At 37.7% G+C, this 16134-nt stretch overlaps 1 protein-coding gene and 1 pseudogene across 1 annotated transcript in view; both read left to right on the plus strand.

The window, feature by feature from the left end:
• TMLHE (trimethyllysine hydroxylase, epsilon) overlaps nucleotides 1-16134 on the plus strand; it is a 61692-nt gene that overhangs the window by 35073 nt on the left and 10485 nt on the right. Inside the window, 3 exon segments of the mRNA XM_033120431.1 lie at nucleotides 9001-9280; nucleotides 10919-11038; nucleotides 14503-14739. Of these exon segments, the coding sequence (XP_032976322.1) occupies nucleotides 9001-9280; nucleotides 10919-11038; nucleotides 14503-14739 (637 nt within the window).
• Nucleotides 4407-6701, plus strand: LOC117024484 (tyrosine-protein phosphatase non-receptor type 12-like; annotated as a pseudogene).

Consider the following 16134-nt stretch of genomic DNA (forward strand, 5'->3'; position numbering starts at 1 on the left):
AAGTTTAAGGTATAGAGTGTGATGATTTATATTCACATGTATTGTGAAATGATCACCATAACAAGGTTGGTTAACACATCCATCACCTCACGTAGATACCTTTTTTGTGTCCGTGGTGAGAGCATTGAAGATCTACTCTCTTAGTAACTTTCCAGTATACAATATAGTATTGTTAACTAGATCACTATGCTGTACATTAGATTCACCAGAATTTATTCATCTTATAACTGGAAGTTTGTACCCTTTGACCACTATCACCCATCTCCCCCACCCCCTGCCCCTGGTAACGACCAATCTACTCTGTTTCTATGCGTTTGCTTTTTTTTTAGATTCCACATATAAGTCCAGTATTTGTATTTCTCTGTCTGACTTATTTCTTTTTTTTCCTGTCTGACTTATTTCACTTCTTTTATAGCTGAATTTCACACACACACACACACACACACACACACACACACACACACACGGTGCCAAAAAATGTATACACATTTTAAGAAAGGAAAAAACTGTATTAAAATTGTGATACTCAATATACACCAATAACAAAAGATGAATACAAGTCACGTTTGACTTCTGCAATTACAAGAGGTGCTCAAAGTAGTTACAATCGGTGTCCAGACACTTCTGATTATGTGAACTACTGCTTGAGCAACGTTGACCAAAGTGTCCACTTGTATACGTTTTTTGGCTCCCCTGATGTGTGTTTGTGTGTGTGTGTCTATATGTATAATTTTCTTTATTCATTCATCTTTCAGTGGACACTTAGATTGTTTTCATGTGTTGACTATTGTAAATAATCCTGCAATGAACATGAAGGTGCAGATTTCACTTTGCGATAGTGATTTCACTTCCTTCAAATATATGCCTACAAGAGGGATGGCTGGATGATACAGTGGTTCTATTTTTAATTTTTTGAGAACCTCCATACTTTTCATAGCAGCTGCACCAATTTACATTCCCACCAGCAGTGTACAAGGGCTCCTTTTCTCCACATCCTCGCCAACACTAGTTATTATTTGTCTTGTTGATAACAGCCATCCTAACAGGTGTGAGGTGATATGTCATTGTGGTGTTGATTTGCTTTTCCCTGATGATTAGTGATACTGAACATCTTTTCAGCTAACATCATACTTAATGGTGAGACTGAACACTTTCCCTCTAAGAAGGGAACATGGCAAGGAAGTCCACTCTTACCACTCTTTTTTAACACAGTTCTGGAAGTTGTAGTCATTACGATCAGGGAAGAAAAAGAAATAAAATGCATACATATTAGAAAGGAAGAAATAAAACTGTTTTTATGTGCAGATACATGATTGTCTATATAGACTGCCTCAAATAGTCTACAAAAACTACTAGAACTAATAAGTAAATGCAGTAAGGTTGTAGGATACAAGATCAACACGCAGAAATCAATTGCATTTTTGTATACTTACAATTAACATGCAGAAACTGAAATCAAAAATATTCATCTAGCAATCCTCAGTTTTTTTGGGCGGGGGTGGGGGGTGGGGGTGGGGGGGCGGGTGAAGGGATTGAAGGGCAGTTGGTGACCACAGGATGGCCACGGGGTATGAAAATTAATCTGGGGAACGTAATTTAGTGGTTACCAGAGGATAAGGGGGTTGAGGGGTGGGAGATGAGGGTAAGGGGGATCAAATATACGGTGATGGAAGGAGAACTGACTCTGGGTGGTGAACACACAATGTAATTTATAGATGATGTGATACAGAATTGCACACCTGAAATCTATGTAATTTTACTAATAATTGTCACCCCAATAAATTTAAATAATAAAAAAAATATCCATCTATAATGCATTCACTGAAATTTAAATACTTAGGTATATATGTAACAAAGTATGTGCAGGACCTATATGATGAGCAGTGAAAAATGCTGATGAAAGAAATCAAAGAAGGCCTAAGTACTTGGAGAGGCAAATCATGGTCACAGATTGGAATACCCAACATAGTAAAGATGTCAATTCTCTCCCAAACTGGTCTATAGTTTTGATGCAATTTCTGTCAAAATATCAGCAAGATTTTTTTTGTAGATATAAACAAGCTTATTCTAAAATTTAAATGGAAAGGCTCATGCCCTAGAATAGCCAAAGCAATTTTGAAAAAGAATGAAGTGGAAAGAATCACTTCCTGATGTTAAGACTGCAGTAATCAAGACAGTGTGGTGTTAGTCGAGGGGCAGACACATAGATCAATGGAACAGAAAAAAGAACCCAGAAAGAGACCTACACAGATGCAGTCAGCTGATCTTTGGCAAAGGTGCAATAGCCATTCAATGGAGGAAGGGTAGTCTTTTCAACAACTGGTGCTAGAGCAATTGGACATCTATAGGAAAAAAAAAAAAAAAAAAAAAAAAAAAAACCTTGACCTAAGTCTTACACCTTACACAAAAATTAACTCAAAATGTATCGTGGACTTAAATGTGAAACACAAAACTATAAAACTGCTAGAAAAGAACATAGAAAATCTTCAGGGTCTAGAACTGGGTCCCGACTGGGACTAGGACTCAATAATTCTCAAAACTCAACATAAAAAATCCAATTAGAAAATGGATAAAAGACATATACAGACATTTCACTGACTAGAATATACAAAAGGCAAATAAACACATGCAAAGATTTTCAGCATCCTTAGCCATTAGAGAAATGAAAGTTAATATCGTGATAAAATTTCACTACCTACCTAACAGAATGACTAAAATAAAAAATGGTGACAACACAAAATGCTGGAAAAGATTTTGGGAAATTGGATCAGTCATATATTGCTGGTGGGAATGTAAAATGGCACAACTACTATGAAAAACATTTTGTCAGTTACTTAAAATATGAAACATGCAACTGCCATACACCCTAGCAATTGCACCCCTAGGCATTTATCCCAGAGTAATGAAAATTTATGTTCAAACAAGAACCTGTACATTAATGTTCACAGCAACCTTAGTTGTAATAGCCTAGGACTGGAAACTACCCAAATGTCCTTCGATGACTGAATGATTAAACAAACCATCCATAGAATGGAACAGTACTCAGCAATACAAAAGAATGAACTGTGGATACACATGATAACTTAGAAGAACCTCAAAGGAATTAGTTATGTGAAGGAAAAAGCAAATCTGCGTGATTCCACTTATGTAACATTTGTGAAATAACACAATTATAGAGATGGAGAACAGATGAGCAATTGCCAGGAGTTAGGGGTGAGAGGGGGAAGGGGTGTGGCTATAAGAAGATAACATGAGGGAGTCTTGTGATAGTAGAATTGAGTATGCTGACTGTACTAGTGGTTACACAAAGCTACACATGTAATAAGACTGCACAGACACACACACACACACACACACACACACACACACACACGAGTACCTGTATAACTCGTGAAATCTGAACAAACTCTTTGGACTGTACCAATGCCACTTCCTTGGTTTCCATATTGTACTATGGTTGTGTAAGATGTTAACACTGGAGAAGGCTCAAGGAAGGATGCACAGGGCTTCCTTATACATTTCTTTACAACTTCCTCTGAATCTATAATTATTTCAAAATAACAAGCTAAGAAAAAAAAAGCATTGGAGGAAAGAAACATTTACAATAAAGACATCTGACTACTAATTCTCTACAATAAAAAATGCTATAGAAAAGTTAATTAAGAAACAACTAACTTGGCAAAATATTTGCAAAATGATGAAGACTGAAAACCATAAGGTGTAAGGTGCTATTACCGATTTGTAAGAAAACACCAATTTTCCAATTAAAAAAATGTGAGAAAGAAGTGAACAGACAAATCATGAAAGCACGTGTCAGCAAACATTCTGTAAAGGGCCAGATAGCAATGATTTTTAGACTTCTCTGGCTGTAAGATCTCTGTCACGACTCTTCCCAGCTATTCATTCTTCAGTAGTAGGGTGAAAACAGCCATAGACAATATGTAACCAAATGGACACGTGTTCTAAAATAGGTGTGAAAAAAACAAGTGCTGGGCAGGTTTGGCCCTTGGAGCACAGTTTGGTAATCCTTGCATTTATAAAAAACAGATGTCTGGGGGGTGGTGGCGCGCCCATGAGGAGAGGTGGCTGTGGCTGGTAGTGGGGGTGGGGAGGCAGGACCGGCTGGCGGAGCAGGGCGAGTGGAGAGCCCTGATCCTGTGGCTTTGGTGGCAGACAGCATCTCCGATGGGGGAGGAGGAGGGCGGGCATGGAGGATAGTGGGAGGAGGGAGAAGGAGGATGGAGCAAGCTGTGGGTTGGGGTTGGGGTTGGCGCTAGCAGCCGTGGAGAGCAGGGCTGCCCCAGTAGTTGTAGAGCAATGGAGCGAAGCAGGGGGTGGCTGGGGTTAGTAGGGATGGGGGAAGGGGAGGGACGGGGAGCGAGCTGGCTCTGCGCTGGGCAGGTGGGAGACTCGGGAGGATGGAGCACGTCGATATCCTGGGGAAATTCATCCAGAGAGTCCAGATGACAGGGGGGAGGACAACTTAGCTCAGGATTTCATGCGATTAAGGAGATTGTCTACCAACTATAGAACAGAAAAGATTTGTCCCACAGCCACTGGAGGAAAAGAAGAAAATGTCAAAACGAGCAGATATAAAGACATACTGCCATTTGATCACAGCGAGTTAAGTTGACTTTAAAGACTTCTTCTCAATGTTCAGATGATATCAATGCAAATTTTATTAAGGGATTTTATGGGCCAAAAGCATATGTGGCAACCCAAGGACCTTTAGCAAATACAGTAATGGATTTTCGGAGGATGCCATGGGACGACAATGTTGTAATCATTGTAATGGCCTGTGGAGAACTTGAGATGGAAAGAAAAAATATGGGTGCTATCAGCCTTAGTATGGAGAAGACCCTGTAACAGTTGCACCACTTAAAATTTCTTGTGAAGCTGAACACGCAAGAACAGATGACTTCATTAGGACACGCTTACTTGAACTTCAGAACGAGTATCATAGGCTGTGTCACTTTTATTATGTGAACTGGCCAGACCATGCTGTTCCCTCATCGTTGGATTCTATTCTGGATAGGACAAGCTTGAGGAGGAAATACCAAGAACATGAAGATGTGCCTATTTGTGTTCATTGCAGTGCACAATGGGGAAAAGCAGGTACTATTTGGGCTGTAGACTACACGTGGAATTTACTAAAGGCTGGGAAAATACCAGAGGCATTTAATGTACTTAATTTAATACAAGAAATGAGAACACAGAGGCATTCTGCAGTATAAGCTAAGGAGCAGTATGAGCTTTTCCACAGAGCTATGACCCAACTGTTTGAAAAACACCCACAACTATATGAAATTCGTGGAGTCCAGAACATTGCCAATGGAGTGAATGAAATGAACACTGATCTATGGTCAACTCCACAGATTGTGACAAACAAGATTCTTCTCCAAAACCACCAAGGACCTGCAGTTACCTTGTTTAAGGGGATGCTAAGGAAGAAATACTGCAGCCACCGGATGGAACCTCACCCAGGGCCACCCATCTTGATACCTTCTCCCCCTTCGGCTTTTCCAACAGTCACCACTGTGTGGCAGGACAATGACACATACCATCCAAAGCCAGTGTTGCACATGCTTTCATCAGAACGACACTCAACAGACCTCAACAGAAATTATAGTAAATCAACAGAACTTCCAGGGGAAAATGAATCAACTGTTGAATAGGTAAATAAAAAACTGGAGAGAAGTTTAAGTTTTGAGATTAACAAGGTCCCTTTCCAAGAGGGACCAAAAAGTTTTGATGGAAACACACTCGAATTGGGGACAAGCAATTAATATTAAATCGGCTTCACCTTGCATGATTGATAAAACCTCTCAGTTACAGGAATTGAGTTCGGGTGATCTAAAAGTTGGTGATATTTCTCAGAATTCTTGCGTGGACCACCGTGCACCACAGTCAAATAAAGCTCCAGGTATTCCACCAGAAGAATCACAGAAGAATTCAGACACACCTCTAAGGCCAGGCCGCTTGCCTCTTGATGAGAAAGGACATGTAATATGGTCATTTCATGGACCTGAAAATATCCCACCTATGCCCGGTTCCTCTGAAAGCAAATCCTCAGATACCCAGCCAAACAATGAAAACTGTCCTTTTAATACCAAGCCCCACAATACTAGTTGAAACCCATGATCTTGTGTATCATAAGAGTTGATCTCTCTTCAGAGCACCCTTCAGTTTTACTGACCCTCTTCACTCTGATGACAGGAACTCTGATGGTCCAGTGACCAAGAATAAAACTCATATTTCAACAGCAAGTGCCGCAGTTTCTGCTGCCACTAGTATGGAAAGCATTTCTGCAAGGAAAGTATTGCCAACGTCCAATGCTACACATACTATAGCAGGAACAACACATTTGGGAGCGGAGAAGGATGCTGTCAGTGAAGATTTATTCACCTCCTCCTCTACCTGAAAGAACTCCCGCATCTTTTATATTAGCAAGTGAACATAATACACCTGTAAGATCTGAGTGGAGTGAGCTTCAAAGTCAGAAAGAGTCTGATCAAAACAAATCTGAAGGCTTGATAACGTCTGGCAGTGAAAACTGGGATCATCCAGCCGGTCTTTGTGTAGACTGTCCACCTACTTTCAGAAGCAAGAAAGATCAAATACCAGAAAGTCCAACAGAAGCCACAGACACTGGTTTTGGTAATTGCTGTGGAAAACCCAAAGGACCAAGAGATCTACTTTGAGAATAGTAATGATTCAGGGAGCTAAAGACACTTTAAATAATACTGGAAAATTTAAGGGCCACTGAAACCCAGATTTACTGTATTTCATCTTAAAAATGTGGGACTAACAGCAGGGTAGATTATTACATTAGTATTTTTTGCTGGGACCATCTATCTGCCATATACTACACTTAGGAAAAAGTATTACACATGGTTTCTTTTGTAACTCCAAGTATTATTGCCTTGATGTCTCTTAACCCTGTTACACGCTGCTTATAGACATGTTAATATACCAATACTTTTATGATAAATTGATTTTAAAGACTACTCTGTTGCTAATGTTTTATCATGTATGCATGATTTTGTATATAGACAGCAAGTAGGGATATAATTTGATAAAATTGCATGCATAAAATTTTTGCATGGTCTAAATCTTTGTGTACCTTATTTGTAAATTATTTGCCCTGAAGTTTTAGAAAATAGTTTCTGAATTTTACAATTGCTAGATTCATGAAATCAGCATTGCAAGTTATCAGAGATGAAAAATTGTAATAATAATACATGTTGTAAATTGTAAGCAAAAAGTTATTTTTATAGTACATGCTGTCTAATTGTCCATCCTAATTGTCCTTGTTTTCATCTAGTCATGGAGATACAGTAAGTGCCTTGAAACAATATTGAATTCTTTTAGCTCGTGCGTGTTACTTTAATACTTGAACTCAACTGGGATTAGAAGACTATCAAAATACATGTATGTTTCAGGATATTTGACCTGCCATTAAAAAAAAACAGAAACAAAAAATAAGATGTCTAACAAGTGTCTTATTAGCCTTATTAGTAAGTGAGTCAATTAAAATTATTACAGTAAGAGCAATTTACTTACCAAATTAGAAAAATATATTTAAAAAATAAGAATATGCAACTTTGATGGGCACACAAATATCGTTGGAGGCAATGAAAATTGGTAGACTTTCTAGAAAGTAATTTGGTTATATGAATATGTGTCAAGACTCTTAAAAGTGTATGTCTTTGGATTTAACAACTACACCTTCTATGTGTGTATTTTGAAAAAAATCATCAGAAATATAGACAAAGATGATCACTATCAAATAATAGGGATTTTTTTCAAGAAACAAACTACATGCCCCAGAAGAACAGATTGATTAAGTACATTTTTGTAGTCCATATTTTGCAAATTATAAGAATTTATTTTATGGAGATTTTCAATGATAAAATTATTGTTAAAATGTTAAGTAACAAAGGGAGGGTGCAAATGTATATATGTGTGTGTGTATGTATACGTGTATATCATGTACGCATACACACACACACACACACACATATATTCACATATATGGCAAACTTTATAAAGTAAAATAATGCATAGAACAAAAAACTGGAATGATGCCAAGCTGTTAATAGTGGTTTCATCTGGGTGGTAGAATGATAAGTATCAGTGATTTTTTTTTTATTTCCTCATACTTTCTTATGCTTTGCATATTCTTTATGATACATTAATTATCTGGGGGGTGGGAAGCCAAAAGATACAAGCAGAGACTAATACAGAGAGCTAGAAAGAAGTAAAAGGGAGAGAGAAGATGCCAGCATAGCCTATAGCCTTTCGCTCCTCTTGTATTCTTTGCTTATCCTGAAGATTTTATCAAAAGAATTTTGGGCGCTGGTTTTTGTTGTTGTTGTTTTGTGTTTGTTTGTTTGCACAGTGGGCAAATTCACTTATGACATCACTTTATCATGCTGTATTGATGTTGTATCATTAGACCAAACTGACCTAACTCATTTAGAAGAGGAAGACAACATAGTGTAGTACTGAACCGCCAGAAGTAAGAGGCCAGAGTTCCAGTTCCAGCTGTAATACTTATTCAGCTGTGTGGTCTTGAGTTAGTCACTAACTCTTCTCCATTAGTAAAATAAAGATTAGTCCCTTCTAGCTCAAAAGGTTTGTGTGTAGATGAGAGGTGAGGTTGGGGCAAGGGGAGAAAGAGGGAAGTAGACTAAAAAGCAACTGGGATTTTTTTCATTATCGTTCTTTGATGACTTGATAAATGCTCCAGAGCTATAATTCCATAGACTTACCTACCTGCTGGGAAGATTTATTTGTTCATTCATTCACTTATAATTCATACTACTCAACCTACAAATGTTTCTTTCTCAGGAACGTTATAGGCACTCATTCTTATTTGGTTTCATAAACAATACAGCACTGGGTGAGTGATTGCTAAAAATAACATTCTTAACCAGTAAATTATTGGCAGCATTTATAATTATTATTTTAATGCCTTTTATTTTTTTCCCTTAAAAGGGCCAGATGATCATGTGACTAAATATGATTTGGATTGGCTGGTGAGAAACAGTTATGAAGGACAGAAACAAAAGGTCATCCAACCTAGACTCTTATGGAATTCTGAAATCTACCAACAAGCCCAAGAGCCATCTGTAGATTGCCAGAGCATTTTAGAAACCAATGAGGGACTGAAGAACTTCATGCAAAACTTTCTGCTCTATGGAATTGCATTTGTAGAAAATGTCCCTCCCACTCAAGAACACACAGAGAAGTTGGCACAAAGGATCAACTTGATCAGGTAATTCATTAGTTTCCTGATATCTGCAGTGATTGATTTCCAGAGCATGAACACCAATAAAATAATGTAACAGGTATGGTCACCCTTGTTTTTAATCGATAATATTTTGTGGCCTGAATAAGGAGATTCCCATTGATAGTTCTTTATTTGAGGTGCAGATTTTTAATCTCTGAAGATGCTTATATGTTAAATGTGGTAAAGACTTCAAAATCATTGATACTTTTTTTTTTTGAGCCCATCAATGCTCAAAGTGAGTGGTGTCATTGTACACTGGAGTGAGCACTAACTGTGAGTAAAGAGAACCAGGCACTAGTTTGAGTTCTACCATCAAGCAGTTGTAGGAACATAGGCAACTCCATTACACACAAAACTTTCTCTTGACACCCCCAGTGGCCTCTATTTCCCCATCTGATTAATGAGAGGATTGAATACAATGGTGTCAAAAGATCATCCTGTTTTGACCTTCTCTCATTCCTAAGGCTTGATTCAGAGACTGGTTGTTAATAATACTGCCTTACACCATTTAACCAGCATATTCACGCCTATTATTTTCTTTGGTCATTATAACAATCCAGATAAGTGTGTATTTTATCCCCTGTTCTACGGGTGCAGAATTTGAGGCTCAGATATGTTAAGTGGCTTGTTCAGTATTGCTCATCTAGTAATCAGTGGGGTTGGAATTCAAATGGCTCGGGTTTCTTGATCCTAAGTACAGTGTTTCCACTTGCTAGTCTGCATTGCTATATTTCAGTATAGATTGATCTTCTGTAGTATTAAATGTGATGTAAACCTACTTTGTTAGAAATTGGTGCTTTCCTTTGACTTAAGAAGAGACAGATATAGCTCATTGTGGGACACTGCATACACCAGGTAGTATGCTGGGTCATTCGCCCTATTGTAATAGAGCACAACCAACATTTGTGAGCTACTCAGTTTGAAACACAGGCTGAGAAAGTTCCAGTACAAGAAGCTGTGCTGGTAAGCCACAAATTGAGAGGGCTGTAAAGATTGAGCTGAAGAGGAAGAACATTTCCTGGTTGGACTTTGAGGATTCAGAAAATAGATGAACTTGAAAGCTAAAGAATTAAAGCGACCTTTAGTCAGATCTGAGCTCACCAGGAAAATAACTATAAAATCTAAACCTATGATATATACCTGAGGGAGAGAAACAAGAACAGTGATACAGCAAGTCTCACTAAATACTTGCTAACATAAACTATCCTTTTCTCTTTTTCTCATTCCTCCATGTCAAAAAGATGGGTGAGCAGCTTCATTAATAACTTCTAAAAGCAGCTGCATAAAAACATTTTTTTCTATGCAAGGAAGCTGAGCACAGCAAAGAACCTTGAATGAAAAGCTATTAGAAGTAGGCACATAGACAGAGTGAGATGATTCTCTAAGCTTTCAGACTACATTATACTTCCGTAGTTTCTCCTTGCCCCCCCCACAACTTCCTAGAATATTAATCAGTGACAGAATTGACTGGTGGTGTTTTCCACTGTCATCTTCACCTCATAGATAGAAATCTAGAGCCAGAACTCTATTGTTATTTGTGAATAATGAAAGTATTACAAAGAGTTTTGAAAGATAATGAAAATTTCAAATAGCTAAAAGGTCTTCCTGTATTTCATTTGACAGGGAAACCATCTATGGGAGGATGTGGTATTTCACTTCCGACTTTTCCAGGGGTGACACTGCATACACCAAGCTAGCTCTGGATCGGCATACTGACACTACCTATTTTCAAGAGCCCTGTGGGTAAGTGAATTAGAATTTTCCAGAGCAGGGTCTTTAAATGTGATGGTGTGGAATAGTTTCTTAATCATTTTCCATTCTATCTGAACCAAGATCGTATCTGCTAATGATGACATGTATGACTATTTCTGACTCTTCTGGAAACATGATCATTTTGAAGCACCCTTGCTTAGACTTATAGAAATACATTTTTTTTGAAATGATTGAAAATTCACCTTACTACATAAATGAATCTTAATTTAATTTACATTTTTTTTTCTCAAAGTGATAAATAACTTACCAAGAAGAGTGTTGGTTAACCGTTAGTTTTGGAATTTGTACAGTTTTCTTATATTTAGTTATTATATTGCAAAGGGGTCAATGTTCCAAACACAGCTGCTTTGGATATGGTATAAGAGGAATTTGGATCCATTTTACAACAAGTTGGAGAGGAGGAATGAATGAAAAATAACCTTCACATGGAACCAGAAGCTATTGAGCCAAAAATGATATGTACCGAACATTCCCCCCAGCTTTATCAAGATATAATTGACATCTAACATTGTGTAAATTTAAGGTGGGCAATGTGTTGATTTGATACACTTATATATGGTAATATAATTACCACAATAGCTAACAGGCAGAAGATTTTAAATGTTCTCACCACAAAGAAGAAATGTTAATTATGTGCATGATGAATAGATACCATACTTTATTTTCCTACCATTTGCCACTTATTAGAGGCACCTCTGTGGTTGTTATTTTGTTGTTGTTATTCATCTTGCTTCTGCATGTAGGTGATGAGCCTGAAGCACAATGACAGTAGTAAAGTGAGTGTATGTATGGATTTAAAAAGACAATACGAGAGGGTGATAACATGCAATTGCTTGTGGTTACATTGATTTCCTTTAGGGGGTTGGAACTTAAGAATGTTTGGTTCTGGGGAGGAAGAATAAAGTATATTTTAGAGATCCTGCTTAATGTTATTGATATACGAAGAGACCAACAGTCCTGCATTCCTCATTCTAGGGAATGCAGAATAAAGAAAGAGGAAATGGGAAGAGAAGCAGCTGGACAGGGATTGAAGTTCAAATACCGACTAGCTTTTCTGTGTCTGACCACTACCAGAGATAAGCAGTTGTCTGTGCCTTTAATTTAACCCTTTCTAATCAATGGTGAGGACCAAGTGCTTTAGCAGTATAGTAAGAGTGGTTAAGAGTTCCGACTATGGCCTCAACCAGACTGGGATTTGCATCCCAGCTGGTACGTGTATTAGCTCTGTGATCTTGGACAAAGTAACGTAACCTCTCTGTGCCTCAGTTTTTCATCTGTAAAATGGGACAGCTAATTAAACCTATCCATTAGTCTAGGTTAGGGATTAAATTACATGATGTATGGAAAGCACTTGGCATACTACCTGACACATATTAAGTGCTCAGTAAAGACTAGCTATTGTTATTATCATTTAAGCCATTATCATCATCATCATTTTACATGCCTTGTCCATTCTAAAACTACCTTTGGTGTAGATCTATCCTTCACAAGCTCTTTGGGGATTTTCCTCTCCTTTATCTTCAGCCTTTCCACACCTATCAACTCTTTCCTATCAGCTTCTCATATCTTAAATCTCTTCTTCTGTACCCTTCCTTGGACTCTGTCTCCCTCCAGCTACAGCCCCATCTTACTCTTCCCTTCACAGCTAAACTACTTTTAAAATTATCTACATTCAATATATTTTAATTCTCACTTCCCATTTACTCCTCAAACCTATGGTCAGCCAGTTTATCCTACCCACTCCCAATTAAGATTATCCTCTCCAGTCACCAACAGATAACTTAATTGCCATACCCAATGTGTATCTTTCAGTCTTAATCTGACTTGACCCCTGGGGCATGACATTAACCACTACCTCTTAAGTATTTCTTCTCTTCTGGTTTTGCTCCTATGGTATATCTCTGAGCATTTTCCCTCAGCCTTTTGTGCTGGCTGATTTTCCTCTGAGCACGTCCTAAATATTGTTGTTCCTCAAGGTTTTCACCTTGTCTCTCTGTGCTTACTTGAAATGATCTGTCCAAATGACTTCTTCCATGCTCTTGGCTTTAGCTATCACCTACAGACAATACAAAATCTACCTCTCTTCTGAGTTAAACATGTTCAACTTGCTACTAAATAACCCTGACCTTGAAGTTTCATAGAAAGCTCAACATGGCCAGAGCTGACCTTTTTTATTTTAATTGTATTTATATTAGGTTCCCCTTGATTTTATTCCTTCCATCTTTATTTGCATTTATTATTTATTTTGCTTTGGTGTTCACTTTTCCTTATTTTTGCTTTTTCTCTAAATTTCTGTTAAGAATATTTTCTACTTTTTAAAGTCTTTAGTTTTCAAGTTCATTAATCATCATCTTTCCTTTCCCTGTTAACATCTGCAGCCATATATGTATGATTCAAGTTTTTCAACATGCCTCTAAACGGAGCTTCTTCCACAACCCCTCTGACCCCTTCATTATCATCCAATTACACATTTACCTACATTCTCTGTCTTAGCAAATGGCATCATCGTCCATCAAGTTACCGAATGGAAAACCTAGAGTCACTCTAGGCTTTTGTCTTCTTCATCCTCCACATCTAATCAGTTATCAGATCTTGCCCATTCTACCTCTGTAGTATGTCTTAGGTGTGTCCTCTTTTCTGTAACACACTTCTCTGAGCTTAAGCCCTCAGCGTTTTTCTCTAGTATTTCAGGTATCCAAGTTTTCTGTTACCTTGATTCCCACAAGTCCATCTCCCATGCTATTACTATAACCAAGTCTTTAAAATGTTAATATAACCATAGAGTTTCCCTGTTGAAAAATCCTCCTCTGGTTCTATGTGCTATGCCTATCGAAACTTCTTATCCTCTTTCTTGAATATACCTTGTTGTTTTACAGTAGTATCTTTGGTCACACTTTTTCTCTGCCTGGAATGCCCTCTCCTCACCTCAGTCTCATTCCAGCCCTACTCTTGCCCATTTTTTTAAGACTAAGCAAAGCCATTGTCCTCCACCTCCAAAGCATTTCTTTATACAATACCCCACTAGAATGATTTCTCTATTTATGGCCCCACTATATCTTGTATACAACTTGATTATAATACCTATCGTGTTTTATTGGTAGTTATTTGCTTCATCTCTTTTCACTAGACTATAGGCTTCTTTAGAACAGAGACTGTATCTTATTCATGCTTGTACTCCCAGGGCCTGACACATAGAGGCTTCAGTACATGTTGAATACGTTTAGAAGATACATGTAATGACATGAATATGTCAAAGCACAAAAAAAGTACAACTGGCTATGAGGTAAAAGCAATTAGGAAATGAGATTTACTTCTTCAGGAAAAGAAAATGGCACAAGTAGATTCAGTCATCGTTTCATATATAATTTTCTAAAATGTTGACATGTTCTCATGTCTCCACTGAACAGAAGAATTTAACTTGTTTCCCTCTTTAGCATTCAAGTGTTTCACTGTCTTAAGCATGAAGGAACAGGTGGCAGGACACTGCTAGTAGATGGATTCTATGCAGCACAGCAGGTCCTGCAAAACACGCCTGAGGAATTTGAACTCCTCAGCAATGTGCCATTGAAGCATGAATATTTTGAAAATGTTGGAGAAAGTCACAACCACATGATTGGGGTTGGGCCAGTCTTAAATATCTATCCATGGAATAAAGAGCTCTATTTGATCAAGTGAGTACCAAAGAACTATCCCCCAGTATAAATGTATTTACCAAATATTAGCCATCAAATGTATTGGAAATTCCTAAGATCCTTATATCTGCTACATTTTAATCTTGCTACTCTACAGCTTTTTATTTGTACAATTTCTGTTCTTATTGTAATTTCCATAGAATAATAAATAGGCCAACAAGCAAGGACTACTAGTTGCGGGGGTGGGCAGCAGATGTTTGAGATAGTATTTAAAAATGAAAGTATTATTAAAATAAGAAATAGTTATTAAATTGTGCTCAGTGACCAAACAGCTAAGGTACCCAAAGATATGACAACCACGGCATTTATCTGTATCCCAGATTTCTGCAAATCTCCTAACCTGTATATCCAACAGTCTATGAGATATCGCCGCTTAGATACCTAGGATCATAAAGCACACCCTATTCAAAACTGAACTCATTCTCTCCACTCATTTCAAGCCTGCTCTTCCACACCCGGTTGTTGTGAAGATAAAAATCAATTGTTGTCCCTACCTTTGCCCCAGGATTGTAGTAGGAACTACATAAATACTAATTCACTTCCCTTGGATAAGCTCCCCTGGAAAACTCTCCCTCAGTCATCTCTTGTATCCTCTGCCTAGAACAATGAAGGTGCTTGATATTTTTTCCAACATTTTATTATGAACATTTTTAAACATATAGAAAAGTTGAAAGCATTTACAATGAAAACCCATAGATCACCGTCTAAATTCTACCATTAAGATACCACTATACTTGCTTTATTTCCTATCTATTCATCTCTCTCGCTCCCTGTATCCATCTATTAATTAATCTTCTTTTTGGTTCATTTTAAAGTATAATTCAGGTATGAGTACATGCCCCTCTAAAATACTTCAACACTTGTACAATGATGTTAAAACATTAAATATACACTTGCTGAGTATATTATTAAATTTATGCATACACGTATGTAACCCAGACCCCTAACGAGGTGGAATATTACCATCATTGCAGAAAGTACCCTCATATGCCTTCCTAGTCCAGTCCTGCTCACACACCCCAGAGGAAGCAACTGTCTTGATTTTTTACCACCATAAATTAGTTTTGCCTGTTCTAGAAATTCATACCATAGAATTCGTTCTTTTGTGAATAAACAACCAGGCTCTTTCCAGTTTGGGGTTATTATGAATAAAGCTGCCATGAACATTCATGTGAAAGTATTTTTGTAGATAATATGTTTTCATTTCACTCAGGTAAATCCTAAGAGTGAAACTGCTGGCTCATAGAGTAGGTGAGTGTTTAATTTCATAAGTAACTGCCGGAACTTTTACTAAAGTAGTTGTTCCATTTTACAGTCATCAGCAGTGTATGAGTTGCAGCTGCCCCACATCCTGGCCAACATTTGATGTTGTCT

This window comes from Rhinolophus ferrumequinum, chromosome X (assembly GCF_004115265.2).
Source record: "Rhinolophus ferrumequinum isolate MPI-CBG mRhiFer1 chromosome X, mRhiFer1_v1.p, whole genome shotgun sequence".
Classification (NCBI taxonomy): Eukaryota; Metazoa; Chordata; class Mammalia; order Chiroptera; family Rhinolophidae; genus Rhinolophus; species Rhinolophus ferrumequinum.